Source organism: Arvicanthis niloticus, chromosome 7, assembly GCF_011762505.2.
Source record: "Arvicanthis niloticus isolate mArvNil1 chromosome 7, mArvNil1.pat.X, whole genome shotgun sequence".
NCBI lineage: Eukaryota > Metazoa > Chordata > Mammalia > Rodentia > Muridae > Arvicanthis > Arvicanthis niloticus.
Window position 1 is genome coordinate 60,225,036 of NC_047664.1, and position 23,095 is coordinate 60,248,130.

General features: G+C 33.8%; 1 protein-coding gene across 7 annotated transcripts in view; it reads left to right on the plus strand.

The window, feature by feature from the left end:
- The window catches only part of Pcdh7 (protocadherin 7), a 393,437-nt gene that overhangs the window by 184,012 nt on the left and 186,330 nt on the right, over positions 1-23,095 (plus strand). For 3 of the 7 annotated variants that reach the window (XM_076938505.1, XM_034508328.2, XM_076938508.1), the window contains one exon: positions 964-1,180. The exons of 1 other annotated variant lie outside the window; for it this stretch is intronic. In XM_076938505.1, coding sequence (XP_076794620.1) covers positions 964-1,180 — 217 coding nt within the window. The remainder of the gene's footprint in view (positions 1-963; positions 1,181-23,095) is intronic. 3 more of the 7 variants (XM_076938506.1, XM_076938507.1, XM_076938509.1) reach the window with 1 other exon arrangement.

Below are 23,095 nucleotides of genomic sequence, written 5' to 3' on the forward strand. Positions count from 1 at the left end.
TATACATCATATATTATGTCATATAATCAATACTGTATATTCCCTTAATGTTTTAGTTTGCCCTCTGAATGATGCAGCATTAGTTTGTTCCCATAATAAACCTGAATTTATTTTAATGTTATTATGTAATCCAGACAACTTGCATGTCTCATGCCTAATAGGTATGAGCAGCCATTGTCATTAACACAGGTACTTGTTGGCTCCAGTTGGAACTTCTTTAGGATTTATAATAAACAAAACAAACACCACACTTGACTGTACTGTCTTTGAATGAACTAAAATTATGCTTCACCCAGTTAAGTCTTTTCATTTATTTTCCATCCATAGGTTAAAGAAAGTATTACAGATCATCTTACTATGTGCCTTATAATTTTAAATAGATACTTTATGGGAACAAAGTAACAAATACTTTGTGATTTCTTAATATCCCATTCATGTTCTCATTTATCAGGTCCACTGTTTGTAGCTGAATTCCAGCAAACATTGGATTAAGAGTCTATATCATATCAACTGTATTTGAATGCATTATGTCATTTGAAGTAATGAGGAGACTTTTTTTTCCACAATGGATTGTATTAGCATATTATTTCTGCCCAGAATTACTGATCATTGTTTTGTTATATTAAACCTATTTGTGGAAAATATAAAGACTACTGAATTTAAAAAGATTTAATATATAAAACTAATTTATTTTACTTCAATGCATTTGTGGGTAAAATATTATTTTTCTTACATTTGTTTCATAAAGGAATATTTTTGTTTTCAATAGTAAAATATAAACTCTAGGCTTGTCTTAGGTAATACATAGTTATCCACCTGTTTAATATACAGTTTCAACCTGTTTAATCATTTTGTATTGAATTAGTGTCTGTAGATTTTTAAATATGTAATTAATGTATTTTATGAAATAAGATCATTTACCACCTTATATCTTAGTGACATTCAGAATCTTTTCTTTTACAGCCATTTCGTAGAGTGACGTTTTCTGTTGTGAGTCAGCCTCAGGACCCACATCAGGGGTCACTGCAGAGTTGCTATGACAGCGGGCTGGAGGAGTCAGAAACACCAAGCAGTAAGAGTTCATCAGGGCCAAGACTGGGTGCCCTTCCACTCCCAGAGGACAACTATGAGAGGACCACGCCGGATGGCAGTGTTGGTGAGGCAGAGCATATGGAAAATGGTAGGGGCAAACACAACATCCACACACATAATCACGCTAGCGAGCCCAAATAATTAGGCTTGTGAAAAAGTTAGTCTAAAATAAAACATAAACCAAAGTAGATTATACCAAAACTATTTTAAAATACTAAACACTCGGTAAAAATCCAGAACTTACAAATAAAGAAACATAAATCTCTAGGTAAAATTCATAAAACTACACCATCATTTAAAATAGTGCATCAGAAATAAATGCACCTAGATATAAACTGGAGCAGTTTCTACTATGAAAATGCTAACTCAGTGCACAATTGCGAAGTCACAGCCCCTAAGGGAGATCGTGGTTTTGAATGTTTTTTTCTTTTCATTTTTGTCATGCAACTGTTTCTTCAATTAATACAAACCAACCTTAGCGAAAGTAAATACCACGAACACATTTGGGTTAAGTTTTTTCTGCTTTGAATATTCAGCAGCGCATTTTCAACCCTCTGCTTTTGAATGCCAGGTGAAATGGATCAGAAATGAGCAATAGTGTCTTGCTCTCACTAGAATGCATTAATTGTCATTACAACTCCTCTCTCCTTAAAGTATATGGTTTATCCTGATTTTTGCAAGAGAAAGGGAATAAAACTATACTTCTCCCTGTCCTTACCTCATTGTGAGCCTATTCTCATAACTGTCCCAATTGGCCTCCTCTGCCTTTTGTATATCGAAAAATAATGTTGCAAATAATACATGTAAATGCTTTCACATTTGCTCACATCCCCAAAGACAACTGTGTTATTTATTTTCTTGATTTTGAGTACGAGATAAACACTTGAGAAATGTGTTTATTTCAAACAGTGGAGTGGCTAAGCTTTTCCTAACTTCATTATTATTTCTAATGTGAAAAAGATACAGTTTTATATCAAGAAAAGCATGAGAATTGCATATGGATTTATGTCATTCACCACTTCAATCCTCTTATGAAAAGGGACCTCTTTCTTGCTTTATACCAGTTTCTTCAGTGGTGGCATGTATATCAATTATATTAAAGACAGTATATTAATTCAAAGATAAAATACCTTTTGATTTAGAAATTTACCTTTGAATATTAAAATCCAGTAATACATAAATCAAAAAGTGACCCCAAGTGAAGTATTCTACATTAAATCATATTGAGTAATTACCTTTCTAAGTATTGATCTGTATTACGTATGATATCAGGGCCTGTTGATTGATGTCCCTCTTGATCAATTCTCTAGACTTTAAATGGCATTTTGCCTCATGGCTATAAGGCATGCTTATCTGTGTGTATGGTGGTGTGTGCTAATGTGGAAGGGACTTTGACATGATCTTTTAAAAAATTTGCCAGTGATTTTATTAAATTCATGTAAAATTTTGGTGTGAATTAAAATACAGCTGAGTATATATTTAAGGCAAGTGCATTTAAAGTCCTAATATATATGTGTATATATGTTAGAATAATCCTTAGTCAGACAGTGTTCATTACATTTGAGGCTCCTATTTTTATGAAGTTATCTTTTGATATTTGTACAATTTTGATGTTTTTAAAAGTACTTTCTTTAATCTAAATAAGTGGATGCTGTATCTGCAAGTCTTTTTTATTTATGTCAGTGGTTTTCGTAACCCTGACATTTTAGTTTTTATCATTATTATTTTTTTACTTTAGAGATGGTATGAAATTTAAATATAATTAGGAAATGATGCCTAATTAAAGTATAATTATGCTTGGTAAGCTCCCATAGGGCAATTTTCAGGAAATATGAATGTCATGGACAAAACAGAGGAATACATAAATAGAGTAGAAAGTTCACTCAAAATCATTTGCTGAAAAAAGTCCAGGTCTTTTTCATAACTATGTAGTAAGTTCTATAAACAGAAGAGGCATAGCATCCCAACTAATTTTTCTATACGTGACTGACACTGATATGCAGGTTGTATATGAGTGATTTGTCATCTGCTGCCTATTGTCCCTGATCTATACATAATTACAGAGGAGATGGAATGCACTTCAAACAATCTAGACACAACCATTGACATCTGAGTAACAGTTCTGTCAGAATCTAAGTCTTCTAAATTTTCATGTACTTATAAAGTATAATTGTATTGTTTGAGTTCTGGTAATTTCATCTTCAGTATTGATGGGCCATTCTTGTAGAAATAGAACTGGAACTGAAACCAGTCAAGTATTCATTTGCCACATTTAATTGGAATACAGGTAATCTGCAGGTTTTTTTGCTTGGTTAGCTTTTAATCAGAACTTATTTCGATTTTTATTTGGATTTTCTATAAAAATATCATTTTATATGCTGTCCTAGTTCCTAATTATCATCACTTCAGATATTTTCTTTCAGTTTTAACCTGTATAAAAATGTGCACACATCACTAAGTCTAGATTAATCTAGGATTAAGTCTCATTGGAAGGTTTAGAAGATAATTTGCAACATAGTAGCATATAATATTCCTATGTCATGTCACAAAAGAGAAATAAGAGTTTCTAATAAGATGTCAAAGACACTGTGCCAAGGAAGTCACTGAAATTGAAAAACAAAAACAAAAATGTATTGAAATTTATTTATAGTTTACCAAAGTGTTATTTTTCTTTTGCAACTTATTATAAAAATAATTTTATTAATAAGGCACATGAGTTGTTTTTCCATTTAGTTGGCTTTACATAGTCAGATGGCAGAGAAAAAAAGTACAATGTATAAATGCACATAATTTACTGCGATCTGATTAGCATAGAGACTCACTATTTTGAAGTTCTGGCTAATTTCTAAAAAGTTAAATAACACTTATTCCACTAAAGATATTTTAGGAAAACTATATTTATCCATGTCAATGATCACAAATACATTTCTCTTCTTTTAATTATTATCCACATTATGGTTTAATGTTGATGATTTTATAGATAAAAATGAATTAATTGGTTACTTGATAATATATTAAATTTTTAGTGCAATAATATTTTAAAATATAGAGTTCATAGTAAAAAATATAATAAAGTGTTGGATGATAAAATATTTAAAACTGTTTGTAAGAATTGATTATTCAAGTAAAGCATAAATATTAAGCATAAAGTCATCATTACATCAAAGACAAATACAGACTATATCTATCCTTCTCTTTCTTGATAGGAAACTAAGTTTTAGAATTTCTTTTGGAATGCTATTTCACTTTCTTTGGGGCTATTGTATTTATCGTAGTTCCCACCTTTAAACCCTGGTCTATTTATTCTTTTAAATGTCCCACGCTGAGTCAACTTTGCAAAGCCAGTTTGCCTTCTCTACACATGCCTTTAATATATCTGGCATAATTCAATCTCAGATTCAGAAAACACTCTATTTGGTTTCTGATCAAACATTGTCATTAGAGGTGGTCAGTCCACATAACTCTTCTGAGTGCGTGCCTGATTATTTTCATAGCCATGAAATAAATTATCTTTGAGATATCACTGTAGTCCAACAACCTATGATTCTGTCTTTCATCGGATCCTTCTTTGATCTTTTTAGTCTACATTATGTATCATATATGATACACACACACATATATATATGTATATATACATAACATAGGATATAAAATCTATCTATATATACATCTCTATTGTAATGTGCGTAGTAAATTTTACATGTATTAATGTGGGCAGGGCACTAGTAATTCTAAGGCCTGCCTAGCAACCCACACAACATCTGAGCATCCTAATAGTGTTAACACATTTATCACATAAATCAAAGAAGAGGGCTGAGGAGTCAGGGCTATGATTTGTGATCAGGTGGGCGGGCGTGTTGGCATTAAGCCAATCAATTTGGGAGCCGGTTTCGGGAACCACCTTCAAATCACATTCCAAGAGATGTATTTCACACTGGCCACGGTGCCCTTCACGTATGTTAGGTATTATGCCATAGTAGAGGAAATATTACTACTTCTTCCTTGACATGTAACTGGGTCAGACTTAGAATGGACAAAGGAAGAAAATGGTACATATATTTTATCTAGGTAAATTTTTATAATAGACTACTAGACAGGTTTTAAAAATTAAGCATATTGAGAAATTTAATTCTTCTAAGTCCTTAATGGACTTCATGAATTTATTTTTTTGATATTTAAAAGGTATATTTAACTTTTATGCCGTGGTAATTTTAAATACAATTTTGAAATTGTGTCAACCTTATATAAGGTTGGCTCCATTATTTATTTATATTCTATGCCTTGTCTGTCTCTTTATTCCACATGCTTTTAGTAGAATTTAGAATTCCTTGATACTAGAAATCAAAATATGGTACAGTGCATGGTGAATCAACTTTCTCTTTGGCACTACATTTCCACATTACATTCAGATGAACACGAGCATTCCTTAGGATAGTCTGTTATCCAATGGCCAATCAAATTGAGAGTGGAGACCAAGCAGCATTTTGCGTGGAAACAAGCACCATCTGCTTTTTTCCAATATCCATCTCTAAGTGACAGCTCTAAGGCATTCTTTTTTAGTTGATGTCAGCCTATGATGGTTTCATTTATACACAGCTATGTTGCAAAACCTTCTCGTCTGTCCCAAGATCCTTATATAGGTGTGAATAACACAACTTTAAAACTCAAAACACAGACCACATGAAGCTCATGAAGAATGAAGACCAAGTGGGGGTGCTTCGGTCCTTCTTAGAAAGAGAAACAAAATACTCAAGGGAACAAATATGGAGACAAAGTGTGGGACAGAAACTCAAGGAAGGGCTGTCTGGAGACAATTCCACCTGGGTATCCATTCCATGTGCAGTCAGCAAAGGTAGAAGCTGATGTTGATGTCAGGAAGTGCATGCTGACTGGAGCCTAATATAGCTGTGTCCTTACATTCACAGTTCTGTGTGTCTCCTTGTCAATCCAGTCACCAGAATCTCACCGAGGCTAAGTTTTCTACTCTTTTTTTTTTTTTTTTTTTTTTCAATCTATGATACGGTTCTGTACCTCCCCAGTGTCCTCAAAAAAAAAAAAAAAAAAAAAAAAAAAAAATCAGTAGGCCACCACTGTCAGATAGTCTTGTTCTTCCTTCTTCCTAGTGATTAAACAGAGATAGTGATTAGACATGCTGTCAGGTCTCAACCAATCAAGTTGTGTGTGGCAGCTCCTCTATAGTCTGCCAGTAAAAGGAGCAGTATAAGCTAAAACAGTCGATGATGTTACTGTCCTAGAAGTCATTCAGTCACCACTGTGGACAAAATTGGGTGGTTTGAAAACAGGTTTGGAAGCCTAATAGCATCAGTGTGAGATCCACTCTTGTTTCTTTCTAAGAGTGTCATTTACTAAGCACTCTGCTCAGCCCCAATTTCTTCGATCAGGTGCCTTAACTTTGCAGAATAAAACAATTATGATGAAATCAAAATAATTTATAAGTAAGTATGACTTTAAATTCATCTATGAAACGTTAGCAGCTGCTATTATATAGTGAGTGTGGTGATCAGTAAACTTTGTTATTAATTTTAGGGAGATTTGATGTAGTTTAATATCTAAAGTTTTTATTAAATATCTAGTCTTACAGAGACAGCATGCCAGAATGAATGATCTGAATGTATTCCCACCATGAATAGTTTGTACTGAGTTTCCTTCTTGGTGGGATGTCGGTGTGAACCAGGTAACAGAGCAAGAGCACAACAGAATTGGCAGAAAGCATTTTGTCCTCTGACATCAGATCTACCTCCAAACTTCCTGTTTACCTCTTTCATTGCAGCTATTTTATATTTTTGTAAGCAAAGCATTCTCTCCTTCAGTAAAACTGTATTTAGGCAATGTCAAAAAATTGTATATATCCTTTTTTAAAAAGATTTTGCAGTTTATATTAGCTTTATTTCAGTTGAATCCATCATTCTTCCCACATATATTTCCCTTTGAATGGCTGCACAATACACTTCCAGGGGAAATGAACGAGAAGTGTTCAATTAACATGCATACCCAACTCCCAGTCCTTTCTTTTATAATCTCAGTATTAATAATTAATACTGATAAAATACATTGCTGTTACTCTTTATATTATAATTTTGTCCTTTAAAACTACATCACTCTGCGTAAATCTTATGACATTTAAAAAGACAATGGGTTCTTCTTTAACCTCCAAGTGACTTTGGAGGTTTGTAAGAGGGTTTGCTCGCATCAGACATTCACAGCATGGGACTTTTGTGATTTTTTTTTACCCCTAACTGAAAATACATAGGCTGTTTATCTCCTCAGTTAGTTAAAAGATTGATTATAATCTTTCCTACCTGTCACACAGACACACAGAGAAACATATTCTCTCTCTTTATATGTCTCTCTCTCTTTATATGTCTCTCTCTCTCTGTCTGTCTGTCTCATTCCTCTCAGTTTTTTTTTATACAGAATATGTATAAAAACACGATGCTGGTGACATATGAAGAAAATTTTAAGGGCCTTCTTAGTGAGAGACACACACTCACACACACACACACACACACACACACACACACACACACACACAAGTGTAACTGGTAACTGGCCCTTGAAAGTGTAGTTAGCCTGACTATCGTCTGGGTACAACTCACTTACTGAGAAACTTTTTTTGTTTCCATACTCTTATTCTAGAGAAAAAGACTTTTTATTTACCTCTTTTATTGCAACTCTCTCTCTCTCTCTCTCTCTCTCTCTCTCTCTCTCTCTCTCTCTTTCTTTCTTTCTTTTGTTTTCTTTGTAAGCAAAGCATTTTCTTCTTGAGTAAAGCCACGTAGAACAGTTTCGCCTCTAACCCTTGGTTCATGATTATATGGAAACAAAACTATGGTTATTCATTTTGACTCAACAAACACGCATTGAAATTGAGATATGACTAAGGCTTTGTGAGGAAGCTTTAGTAAATGAAAAAAGAATCCCCGCTTTCACAATGCAGTTCTTTCTGTCAGGAGATGTAGCCTTGGTTGTAGTGAACTAGATATGATGCAGAAAAGGAGAAAACACACTGGCAAAGTTCAGACTGATGCGAGAAATAAAACAAGGATAGGAAAAAATGTATCAATACATGCATTTGTATTTCACAAATGAAGATTCAGGCTGGAAGAATTATTGTTTACCTCATTTTCTTTTCACCTGTGCTCAGTGTAGTTTAGATACAATAGTTACACTGGCTGGGAAGTTTTATATTAAACCACAGAAATGTAAATCATTTATGCTATATCAAGTTACTGTTAGTAACAGAAACTTGTGTTGGTGTGCATGCATGTGAGATGTACATGTACATATGTGGACACTCATATGGAGGCAAGATGTTCATGTTTGTGTTCTTCAATTGTAGCTGCCTTTCTTTTTCTGAGGCAGTCTTTCACTGAACCTAGAGCTCATTGATCCTACTCCTTTGAGTGGCCATTGAGCTCTACTGATCTTGTCTCTCAGTGACTACACTAGTATTACAGGTATGAAGCTAGCCTGCCTCTTTTACATGAATTCTAGAGATAATGCAGAACCTCATTTCAGTTCTTCTAGCACTGTACCAAGTGACTCACCTTCTCAAGCCACACCTCTCTCTCCCCTTCTTTCCCATCTCTCTCTCTCTCTCTCTCTCTCTCTCTCTCTCTCTCTCTCTCTCTCTCTCTCCCTCTCTCTCTCCCCCACACACACACACACTCACACATTTGTCTCAGTATGAAGTACCAACTGTCCTGAAAGTTGGAACTTAGACCAAGCTGGTCACAACGATTTATCTGCCTCTGCCTCACAAGTCTTGGGATTATACTAATGAATTTAGTTTAAAATCTGCTTTACACACACACACACACACACACACACACACACACACACAGAGAGAGAGAGAGAGAGAGAGAGAGAGAGAGAGAGAGAGAGAGAGAGAGAGAGAGAGAGAAAAGAGAGTCTTTTAGGGCTAAATAAAAATTCATTGAAATTTCTAGAAATTAGTATTGACAAAATTGGCAGTAGAAACTAGATCCAGACCTACACTATAAAACAAATTAATTGTATGTCTGTGCTCTCTCCTTGCTTATAAAAATGACCAATACTAAGTATGTTTATTCTACCAATAATGCCTTTTAAATTTAATAAGGACCTATTAAGAGTGTTTTTATGTAATCCCTATGTTCAGAAGATCAATTATGTTCCCCAGGCTAGGCTCATGAATGGATTATATTATAGTAGATTAGATATACCTATTTTCTTTAGGAAAGAAATCACAATTTATCACATTCTTTGTGTTTCTTGGAAATTATTTTTGTATTGTGACACATCTTAACTACAATTTGGAGAGTTAGTTTGTTTTGTTTTAAATTCTTAATTTGGTTAAGTGTTGCCTAAGTTTTGTAGGCAATGTTTTGATATTGGATCTTATTATCTTGTTAGCATTTCTATTACTGTCCAGAAAATATGATTAACTTTCTATTACATATGTGAGACAACGCAAATTTAAATGCCTCCTCCAAACAACCTTTTATTGTTTATATGTAGCGGTGTCATGGAAAGTGTCCTTTTATACTATATGTGTTCAAATGAAAAGTATGTCAAGCCTAAAGTTGTTTCAGAAATAAACATATCATAAAATCTGCCACAATCTGCTTCAAAATCTTCTTCTGTAGGATTTCTTATTTTTAACATGTCTTTCCATCTTTAATATCTGCTGTAAAATGATCACCATCTACTTGGGTGAGGTCCCTGGAGACCAGTATACGATCTACAACATGCAGATTGCTCTGAGATTGCATTACTATGCATTACATTTTCTTTTCCTGAATTGCATGTATTGTTTCTCTTTTATGTGAGGCCATATGTCACTACACCCGAACCCCCAGAGAAAGTTCATAGATGTTATAATGGAAACTCTATACAAGTCCAGAATTTGGAATATTATGAGAATTCAGAGTTAAATGTAACCATTGATTTCTGAATAAAGCATTTAGTCTATTAAATTCCAATTCAAGAGCTAAAGGTGAATGCTCTTTGCTTTCTACATCCTTAAATATTATGACATAGAATTTTGTGGAAATAATTAAATGTGTAAAAATAATATAAAAAGAGCAAATGTTATAAGTAATATAGGATTATGATATATCAGGGGTATGAAAAATTATATTTAAATCTTGTATATGTATATATGCATATGAGTGTGTACCCATATATATGTTAGAAGAAATTGAGGAAGAACAATTTTAATCAGCTTGTTGCAGCTTGTATTATATGCTTACTTCTAAGACATATTTAGGTTTGTCATAGTTTTCATTTGAATACATATATTGTAAAAGGTTATTTTTCCTGAGACTGTTACATACTAAGAGTAAAAGTCTGTTTGGAGTAGATATTTAAATTTACACATTATGATTATTCTCTCACACTTTTAATAGAATGTTAATACATATATAGGTATATACATATATACAACATATATGTATGTACATGATATATTATATAAATGAGTATAATATTTATAAGCAGAAATACAGAGTTTTAGAAAGTAGTAAGTGATATCAAATAGCAAAGGGGAGGGCAGGATATATAGGATAGTTATAGACCAAACAGGAGGTAGATATTGTTGATATTGAGTCAGTGGAATTTAGATGGCTGTAAATCTTGAATAAAGAAGTACAGCAAGAGTATATATTTGAGAAATTCTAAGATGATGTCAAAGGCAACCCATTGAGTATATCCTTTTGTGTGGTGATTGAATCATTGATAGGATTGCCATGGTCATCATCAAAGCATTTGTTATTGGGATGCAAAGATTCTTGACAGTGCAATAGTGAATAGTGCCATTGGATTTCCTTAGCACAACACAAGTAGATGTGCTTCAGAACAGAAAACAATGAAAATGGAAACGGATTTGGAAATACAATTGAACTGTGAAGTGTGTCATGTTTCATTTATACATATGACTTCAAGAGTGCAATGTCAATGATGCCTTTACTGAATGTGGAGACCCTGCAGGAAGAAAGGCCTCCCGTTTGTGAAGACTTCCTAATAATGATTTCCAGGAGGCTGTCCCTTTGTATTTTGTGTTATCTATACAAATGTAACCATCAATGCCACATATGTTTTCTTTTCTCTGTGTTCACCCTTGTGTGGTAGGAATTGATGAAAAAGTTTTATATTGGTGAAATACATCCTATAGATCAATAGGCCTACTATAATAATTATTATGTAATAATTTCTCATGGAAAAATGGGAACTGGTAAGTATTTGTTTCTTTTATATCTCTAGATATATCCATTATTTGGCTTAGGATATGCTCTGTTTATTGACTTGGAGCAGTGACAACAACATGTAAAATTAGAGTATAGCAAACTATATCAAGAACTATTTTTCTTGATACATAAAACACACTTCTATCAGAGCCTCAGAGTTAGAGCCAAACATGGTGCCTAATTCTTAGCAGTGTGGTATCAAATTGCAATATTGGTTCAATAAATTTAGAACAGGAGAATCTCCCTTTCTGAAGACAAGATGATCTTTCTTCCAAGGGCAATATCCTTCACTTAAGTGATCTTGGGAAATCACTATGCTTCTCAAAGTACTCTGTGATAAGGACGAACTCAGGGGAGCTTTTTTCTCAGACCCACGAGGCCTGACTGGGCCTTTAGACAAATCTCTCTGAACAAAGTGTTCTGAACACTGAGTACTTAGAATTCTTCCACTTAGTAACCCTTTCAGTACTGGGTTCTAACATAGTTTCATGTCTCTACTTAGAGATCATTTTCCTTCATCCTTAGGCTTTAATCTCTTAAGGTCATGGTCTTCACCCTTCCTAATGCTTTTACCTTTGAATACAGTTGCTTATGTTGTGGCAACCTCCAACCATAAACTTATTTCATTGCTACTTCATAACTGTAATTTTTCTACCCTTATGAATTGTAGTGTAAACATCTACTATACAGGATATCTGATATATGAACCCAAAGGGATAGAGACCTATAGGTTGAGAACCACTTCTGTGCCTTAAGGGATTTACATAGACTTTCTTAAAATATACAAATTATTTTCTCAACATTACCTTCAGAAATTATGTAATAACAAAAGTGTGTAACTTCATACCCCTGTTATACTCAGTCAGTTGTCTTTGCAGTACCTTAGTACTCAAGAATAATACTTTAAGGGTTTATTTGCCTAGGTGATGCATGCTATTCAAATTATAAAGAACTCTCAAATTGGTACATTGTTGACCCAATAAGCATAACTCTGGTTCTTAACTGTAACAAAATTCCTTCAATTAACCAAATTGAAGAAAACTGGTTCCCAAGGTTCCATCTTTCTTCTTTCTCTTCACATCAATTGAAGCACTGTTGAGGATACATCATCTTTGAACAAGTGGCAGGAAGCAGCATGCTTGCTCTGAAGCATATTTTTATCAGACATCTTCCCTTTCAGCTCACTGCCCTTTATGTGATGTGATCAATTGCATTCAGCCTTCACCATTTCTCTGAAAATTCAATTTTGAGAGCCTCTGCTAGTTTCCTGGACAACCTGGGTTCATCTCTTTCTTCAAGAATAATGAAGATCTGAAATTTAATTCTAGCCTATTTCAGGCCTCGCCTGTTTTTATCTTCTATTCTGAAATCAAGTCCACGTGCTTTTCTTTTGTATCCCCGCCTCAGTGTTCTGAGTGTCCTTAGGATCAAGAAACCATTAAATTAGTTTTATCAATTGTCCATGGGTTTACAGATATTCAGGTGTGTTTTCTTACATGGCCACCATTTTGTGATAGTCAAAAAAAAAAAAAAAAAACACAACTCTTGAATAGATTATTCTGCTTTTGGTATTTTCAAGTTTTTTAAAAAGAGGATGAAATATATTACTGGTTTTATAGAAACAAAAAGCCCTGGATTCCTCTGATACTCTGGATTTTATTTCTCAAGGAAACTTAGAGGACTTTTCCGGAGTCTGGGACTAGCTTCACTCTCCCTCTAGTGAGAACTTATTTCTTTGTCTCGATGACTGAACTTACAGTCCCATCTATTTCTGTCTTACTGAGACTTGATCTATGGCCTTTGGGAATTAAATAATTCATTCTCTATCAAAAGTCATTATATTTATGTTATTTCAGACTATCATTTTTCTTTTGGGATACCTTCTAGAAATGTCTTCACAAATTAGCAGGGTTTTTTTTAAAAAAAGATCTTTTATAATATAATTTAAATTCTACCATCTCACAAATTATAATTTATTATACCTGCATGAAAACAATTAGAGGTACAATTCTTGAGCTGTAGCTCAAACCCCATCAATCTGAGCAAGAGGTGCTGGATAAATTTGTGTAACACTTTCCCATTTATGGTAACAAAACTATGACCGTCATTGTCTCAGTTACTTCCATGAGCTGTTATACAGTTATACAGGAACATGCATGCACACAAGCACACACATAAACACATACTCAAAAGCACACATGTACACACACGTGTGTGCTCACAAACACACATTGTAACTAAGCATTAATACAATATCATTAATTAAATGCTTATTTATCTACATACTTGTTAAAATCATTCTTGAATATACTCCCCCCCCCCTTTTTTTTTCCGAGACAGGGTTTCTCTGTGTAGTCCTGGTTGTTGTGGAACTCACTCTGTAGACCAGGCTGGCCTCAAACTTAGAAATCTGCCTGCCTCTGCCTCCCAAGTGCTGGGATTAAAGGCGTGTGCCACCACTGCCCGGCATACTTCTTTTTTCTATAGAGAATAAAATCAGAAATCAGATTTGTAATATTAAATATAAGATTTGTCAACTATTTACTGTCCTTTAATTTATCCAAGAATGTGAGCTTTCTCTTGCCTTTGTTCAGTACTCTATTGGATTCCAATGCTCTGTGCTCAGAACACATGCATTCTATTTGCTGTGTGCAACTTCCAGTATTTATCACAAATATAATTATGTGAAAACAGTAGAAAAAAATGCATTGTAATGTCACATGTGTTTTCTGCCAGTCAACTGGCTTTTCATTTTAAGAGGCCTGCATAAGTTTACTATATTTATTGATAAGGAATAGAAAATGTCAAAAATGAGTATCTAACAAGACATTGATCAATATCTATTAATGATCTTCAGTGTCAGGACCGGAGTAGTTCTTAAAGTCATTACAAACAGTACCAGATACTAGTGACAGAAAGTAAAGCCTTGTAATGATCATGGCCAATATCAGAGAGTAGATAAAATCTGCCAATTAGGCATCCATTCACAGCACTTATTCAGATACTCATTGAAATTTCTAATTAAGCCAAATACATTTATAAACCTAAAATCGACCTTTTTTTTTTGTAGTATTTGAGGTCATTTTAAGAGCACAGTGCAAAACAACCAATTATAATACAGTTCAAGCATAAATGAATAGAGCAAACCAGTCACTGGAAGTGTCTCTTAGAGACAAATGAATTAGAAATGCATTCACTCATCTTCCCACACACACACAGGAAACTACCAGAAAAGAAGAGCAAGAAGTTTATAAGAAAAATGGAACATCAGTCTTATTAAATATCTACAAGTAAAATATCAGCAGCATAAGGAAAACTTAGGATAATAAACTAATGCTTTTATAGTACGTAATTGTTGTGGGAAGTATTAAAAACTAACAGCAGTTCCTATGCTACTGCTGTCACCGCTGGGCCACATGGCACCAGCGGACCACATGGCACCAGAGCTCCAAAATCTCTCCACTTTACTTCCTAAGTTCCCTCTGGAGGGTCACTATCATGCCAGCCCGGTGCTTCACAACCCACGCTGTGTTTTTTGTGGTGCACATCAAGCAAACCCACACTTAGCTGTAGCGAAAGACAGAGGCAGCAGGAACAAGATGGACCTGGGCGGTGCTGGGGGTAGTGCGAGAAACTGCCGTTTGTCTTTTTTTTATACCTCCCCAAAAACATAACCACTTACTAAGGAGTATTACACATCCACCTGGTTATGGAATCACCCTCATAAATTACAATAATCAATATTTGCAGATGATGTATAGATATGTAAAAATAATACTCAGTAATCGTTGTTGTCTAAACCATACTAGATATTATTAATTTTGTGCTACTTTACTTTTTTTAGTAAATGATTACATTTGTGTTATCTTATTCAATGCATAAAATGTTTAGCACAATTATTAATATTTTTAAGATTTATTTTTATCTTATGCATTTAAGGGTTTTTCTGCACTTATTTATACATCCTATGTGCATGCATATGTTTACAAAAATAGGGCAACAGAGTCTCTGTAATTGGAGGTATTGAAAATTATGAGCCACCCTGTGGCTGCTGAGAATTGAACTGAGATCCCCTGGAAGGACAACTAATGCTCTTAACAAGTAAGCCATTTCTCTACCAACAAGTTATTTCTGCTTTAAAAACACACTAAGTATGAAAATAGCTTTTGTTTTATATCTAGTAGAAGCCTTTATTTGTTTAGTTTTTGGCAAAGCACCTGCTCTCTTGTTTTCTTATTGTATAATGCAAGCAATAACTTTATGCCTGCCATCCTTTGCACAAAATTCTTCTTAAGTACTGATTCATCAGAAAGCTTAGTGAACCCTGCTTAGTGGCACCTGCCTGTATTCCCTGGCTGGGGACATGTTCAAAGACAGGTGAATTTTGTGTGAGAAAAGTTCTGTGAACTGTAAAACAAGTTTAGGCAAGCCAGGTCTATATATTGATAGCAAGTCTCATCAAACCAACCAGCAAACAGATCTCCTCCAAAACAGAACAAAAGAAACCATAGCATATTTTTCAATCTTTTGCACAAAGCAATCTCTGATTTGATCATCATGAACCAATCTGACCTCGGCCTTGACATAAGTCAAGTAATTCATGTCACTAAGCCAGAAAGATACTAATAAATGTGTTTGTGTTTTGTTAATTCCATTTGTTAATGATTTTAGGATCACAGGTTAATATAAATTACCTCAAATAGGGTAAGAATGAATGTCAGGTTAATATGAATGTCTTAAACTTGATGGTTCTATTTCATTGGTAATATATATATATATATATATATATATATATATATATATATATACATATATACTCACATAGAGAGGGTGTGTGGTGAGATTGCTAAACAATATATAAGAAAACTACAAAAATAATACATTAAGAAGCAGATTCTGAATTTGGCCCCTGGACTAACAATTCCATTTCATTTAGGAAAACCATTCAGTGAAATAAGTAAAAATTACTGTTGAACAAGTTGTTTAATACTTTTATGATTGTGCATTGAAGCTGAAAATTTCAAATCAGGTGAAAAATCATCTAGTTTATAAAATTAAAGATTTTTCTGACAATTTTTATAATTTAGTAAAAATACTTCATATGCAAATCACTGCCTTAAAAATGCTAGAGAAGCCTCACCTTTTTATCATACATGACTAAATTAGAAAATGTGTTTCTTTTAAGACATGGGCACACACCCAGCATAACTTCCTCACTCTCTAGATAATTCTTACTTTAATTATACCTACCAATGATCTAAATTATTAGGCTTGCTTAAACTTGCTTAAGCTGTGATGGTTCATTAACTATAGTAACCAGTTCAAATAAAATAAAAAAGCATTTCAAATAACCATCCTGAAGACATGGAAAGAGAATTCATATGATGTACACACACACACACACACACACACACACACACACACACACACAAATCTTTCCTCATTCTTACCTTTGTATCGTATTTAACCTTTTAATAATAATGAGCATCTATGCCTTACAAAAACATATTCATAACTAGTTGGAGCTAGCACTTAAGATGGGTAATTTTTTTCTTCTGGAGGAAGAAAAGTTTTTAAATTAAAGATAGAAAACATAGATTTAAAAAAAACCTTTAACCTATAGAATCACATATTTGGGGGGAAAGCACAAGCAGAAACGATGTGTGTTGCAAAAAAGGTTCAGGTAAAAATAGTTGATTCCACTGAGAAGTTGGCATTGCAGGTTTGCTTCTAATTGACCTAGTCATTAAGCAGCTCTCAGCCCCCATCTGTCCCTGCTGCTCCTTTGTCATCGTCACATATATCTTCCCATTAGTGAAAAGGTTTTCATTTTCCTTCTGGGTAGGAGGCAGAGGATCTCTGAAGTGCTGAGTGCTCTTCCCAACTTTATCAAGAGAAGAGAGAACAGAAAACACAATGTAGCTACATGGCAAGATGTCTGCCTCCGAGATCTTTTCATTTTAGCAGCTGGAAGAATATTGATACATGTTATTGCAAAGACACACGTTCTCACTAAGCAAAGGTTACTGCCATTGATTCCTAAGAGTGAAAGGGCCATTTTAAAATAATTTTTGCACTTCATTTAGCTGCTCTCATTGATTGGGCTTTATGAACTACATAGTTGTATCTGGTGTGCATTATCCCTCTGGGGAAAATTCCATGTGGAATAACATGCAAGGAATTTGGCTTTTAAGTCACTATATATTCTGATATGTATTTTGAAATTTATTTTAATTTTAATAAGACAGAGCATTGCATTGCTCACTGTGGAAACATTCATACATACATTCACACATGCATACATACACAAACACACATGTGTGCACGCACATACGTCTCAGGTCAGCAGACTGGACTAAGCATGTAAGAAAATATCTTAGAAATAACTTGAGTAATAAATTATGTGTTCAAAATAATTTTATTTTGGAAGTGATCAACTAACGTCAAGGCTTCATACACAGCAGACCTGGTAGTCTCCTACCATATGGAACACTGTATATTTAAAGATGCAACATTCCCTACAGGAAACATATATTAAATTGCAGTTAGAAGTTTGTAGTGTATGCACCTTGGAAACAGCTATCTTCTCTTAGTATTTAAAACATCAGCATGGCATATATCACAATCTTTTGGCTAAAATGCTAACAAAAATCTTTACGTGATCTAACATATTTTTCTAACTATTTCAAGGGTGTAAAAAACACCCATCAAGTTTAAGATGTATGTTTGAAAATAAGGCGATATTGTAGTATTTAAAATACTGCTTCAGGGATATTTCATTGGATGGTATCAATTTTTTTTTTTCATTTTTAGATATGCTTTATACATAATACTCTTTTTTAGAGATTTCTTTTTCTTAAACACAAGCTTAAGAAAGTGCTTACATTTAATAGAGGGATGTGCACCGGTCTCAGAAACAGTAACAAAACCTCTGTCTTCAAAAGATGTGTATAGAGTTGATATTTCTAGTCGCTGTTGAAAACCTGTGATAATCAGTGTAAAAGCCCTGGTTATTCATTATAAACATTTCAGTATTGTGGCATGTTAGGCTTCTTATGCTTTTTTTCTTAGCACTGGAAACCAGCCATAACTGTCCTTGGCTTCTGCAATGCTTGCTATGATAAAGTCTTTTAGATTTTCCTGGTAATAATCCTTCATGGATGAAAATAAAGATAGACCCAATTGCTCACTGAATCCTATTTAATAGTGAATTGTATTCTTGGGAGATTGCAGGAGTTATTTTTCTATGGAGGCAAAGATTTGATGTTGAAATAGTACTTAGTTATTTACACCATTGCAGAGTCTAACCGCCATGGCTAAGAAAATTGCTTCATAAAATACTTGGTAATGTAAATGTGAGAATGAAAGTTATATATTGTATGATTTATTGAAATTATGGCTTGTAGGAACACGAGCATCTCTGTAAAGTAATCTAATACACATGTTGGCTAATATTCGAGTGATGCCTAGTAAAACTGGATGCTGCTGTAATATTTGCAAAGCAAGTACCTGCCCAGATTTATGCCCTTGGCACTTATAATCAGGAATCGCCTGGCTGTGCAATTCTGAATTTGATGTAGGTAAATTTAAAATAAGCATTTATTTCTGAAGCATTTTTTTTCTTTCAGATCAGATTCCATTCTATACATATATTGCTCTTATTTGATTTCTCAATCCACTTCTTACGTTGACAAGAAATGGGTTTGTCTGTTTAGAGTGGGATTTTTAATTGGATTCACAACACCAGAAACCTAGGTCAAAATTCATGATATGACTTTGAATCTGAGTCTAGTAACTAGCCTAGCCAGCTTGGTTTGGCAGACAGCAGGACTTGGGGCTTTACCAATATTCTCTTTGAATTTAATTATTGAAATGTGTTTAAATTATTTTGTTTTCTACCGGAAGGTAGATCTCTAAAAGCACACATGAGAGGTGGTGACATTGTAAAGAATTGAGAGATGGTAGTTAAGAAAAGTTAGAAAGAAGTAAGGCAGAAGAAAAAATGATATGTCTATTTTTAGAATCAGAGAATTTGCTGTGAGAATGTGTCTCCTAGTAACATCAGAAGCCACTCTCATTAAATCTCACCAACATGACTACCCAGCTATGAGCTGAATGAGGATCACACCAACGAATATGCCCAAATGGATGGAGGAAAGCAAGCCCATGAGGCTGCAACTCTACACAAAGAAATATAAGCAATCAAGGAATGCTGACAATGGGAGAGATGCTCCTCCCAGGGAAGAGCACAGCAATTGGTCAAACTGTGAACCCTGACAATGCACACAGGGGCACTATTATACAGATGGAAGAATTCTATGTAGGAATATTTATGTATATACATATATGCATGCGATAATGAAAAGTGAAAATAAAGCTGATCAATATGAAAGTTGGGAGGGGTATGAGAAGGATTTGGAGGGAAAGGATTTGGAGGGTAGGGGAGAATTGTAATAAAATTAGAATCTCAAAAATATTAACGTCTATTTAAACTAAAAGCCTACGGAAAATAATGAACTAAAGCTCATAGCTTAAAAATTTAAGGATTTTGGGGAATTTATTTATTTTTTTTACCTTTTTTAAATTTTAGCTTATGTCATCAGATGTTCAAAATGGAGTCTGGTTGAAACTACCATTGGGTAATCTACTATATATTTGCTCTGTAAGATTTGAATTAAAAACTAGGTTTTTTAGAGTTATACTTTGAAAGGTTAAACTCATTTTAATGACTGGGAACTTTGTTTAGTGGTAGAATACTTGCCTAGCATACACATGGGCCTAGGTTTGATCCCTGACATTTCCAAACAAAAACCTTATTGGCTATTTAAATGGAATGTTTCAAAGACAGGTATTTACCCGCAGAATGTAAAACTTCATAAAGTTATATTTTTGAACACAGAAAAAAAATGTGCAACAGCAAGCCATGAAAATATTTTGTGTGTGTGCATGAGGTACAAATAGAGAATTTAAAAGACAAAAATGTAATTTCTTTTTTTATAATATTCTTAAAATAAACCCAGCTATTGTTTTTACAGTGGAATCCATGTGGCATATGGCTTGTTTTCAAGTTCTCTCTCTATCCAGGAAATGCTTTACTTAACTAGAATATAAAAGAGCATGTAAGTAGAGAGGGCAGACTTGGGGGAAGAGTAGGTCTTCCACATACAGTAGTAGACCAATCTGCTGTTTATTAAATTTGCTGATCATCCACCAGTGCAGACAGCTGATTGAAATACAAAAAGATTTCAGCAGTTATGCGGAAGTATGAAAACACGCACACATGGCCTCCCCTTCTGCAGATCTATCATCTGTCAAATTTCTCAAGAGTATACCATATTTTATAGGCTTGAAATAAAACATTATGAATACATACATACATAACGAAAAAAAAGATATATGCTTTGAGGAAGCAGCATTGCCCAAAGTTAACATTTTATTTCATGTAATTTAAATTATGGTATTGAAAAGGGTATTCTATGTGTTCGCCGAATTCCACCTTTGAACATATTGCTTATCTGTTTGGGTGAACATGAACAGGTTGAGGGGGAAATACTTTTTAAAAAAAAAAGTTTTAGCAAGTGTCTGAGATGCTTCATAGCCAAAGCACAACTGGTATTTTAAAAAGGAATTAAAATGCATTAGCTACAAAGAGCGGGCAGAGTATTTCGAGTGAACTGTGGAACGAACAGAATGTTATGATTCTCTCCCATTCTGCAGATCTATGAATAATCATTCCTTGAGGTTTGAAGAGTATAAATAACAGTCCTGAGTGGAGATATTTCTACTTTAGAGAGGAAACCACCCATTTGTTTTTCATTTCCATTTGAGTAAACTCAAAATGGCTTTGGATGGCTTCTGCTAATTGTATCCAAGACCTAAGCCTTTTTCTCCAAGGGTAATGTTTCCCAGTTGTGAGTGGATTCCTGTGTTTATGTGGTTACATTGACTCAGACTTGACAACTGTTGTTTGACTTGGTTGTACTATGGTAGTTGATACTAGAAGGAAGAAAGTAGTAAAATAAGAGGAGTGGTCAAGGTGAGAAATGTCAAAAGAAAAAGCTAAAAACAAATTGGCTAGGGATGAATGATTGGAGAAGGACATACTGACAGGTTGCAAGTCTCAGCATGATAAAGGTAACAGTTATGACATATCAGTTATTCTAGAGCATGCTTTCAGACAAGCACTTCAGAGACATGGAAATGAAACTTCTTGGGTGGTATTTAATTGCATATCTTGAGCTACTAGTGAGATCTAGATGGTGTATGCCATTTGGAATATAAACATAAGCAACAAGCAATCCTTATTCTTTTAACCTTAATTACCAATATATACAATATTAAGGTGTGAATGATTATAAAATACTTGTTTTAATTTTATATAATTTAAAACAAAATTCTTTTGAAAATGATTAAATTATTTTTTAGATATATTGGTAGAATGGACAGTGCATTATGTATGTATGCATGTTTGTATGTATGTGTGTATATATGTTTATATATGCATTTATTCAATATCAGACCTACTAGCTTTAGGCTACATAACACGAAGATGAACACACCAAGATGTCCCACTCATCACAGTATCTCCAGCTATTAGAATATCACTTAGTTTATAAAGGATACTCAACAAATTTTGTTGAATCATGAATAAAGTAATACTTTCTAGATTTTATCTACAATTTCTATTGTTTTTATTTGCTTGAACTTGTATTTATTTAGTCTAACTCAAATTGTGCCGATGGTGAATTTACTCAAAATTAGTTATTATCATGAAATAGAGCACCTTTTGAAAGGGAACAGGTTAATTTTAAGCATGTTCTAGACTTTTTATGAGGAACCTATTTTACACTTAAAAACTCTTTTTGTATATCAGGAAAATGTTACCTTCTCTTTATTAATTGACATAGCTAAAACCATAATTTTTACATACACACACACACACACACACACACACACACACACACATATATATGTATATATATATATACATATATATATATATATGTATACTTTGTATATATGTATGTATTTTTAGGTTTTAAGTACTAATTCTGCTATCTGTGATATACATGTATATATACATACATATGTTTTGTAACTGCACAGTTAGTTTTCTTAAATCTCTGTTCATCATGGACTTTGACTACACAATAAAATGGAGAAAAAGTAATATAAATTTTTTGCGCTTTCCCTCTAAAATGTATTGGGCTGTAGTAATGGCTGAGTGGTTAAGAACAGTCCTTGTACTAGCAGAGGACTCAAATTCAATTCCTGGCATCTTCAGAGCAGTTCAGAACCCATTGCAACTCTATTTCCAGAAGATCTGACATCCTTCTGTGATCCTCTTGGGCACCAGACATGCAACGGTACACACACATACGTGTGTGTGTGTGTGTGTGTGTAAGCAAAAAAAGGTAGTTCACGATAAAAATAAAACAAAGTAATAAAATATAAACATGTTAAAATGTATTTGTTTTTTAAATTGATATCTATTTGTGAATTTTGTGACTAATTCCATCTTGAAAATATCACACTTCCATATGGAACTTATGTACATTTTACTCAAACTGCTCCTTATATATTTGCTTAGTACTACCACAAAGACCCAAATTAAAGACTGCTTTAAGACTCAATGTTTTCTTTTAAAGTCTAAACCATGGAAGAGAATAATTAGGTTTTAAGCTCTGCTTCTGCTATCTGTGGTATTCTATACATATTTCATTCTTTATTGTACAATAATTCCAACATATATTTTT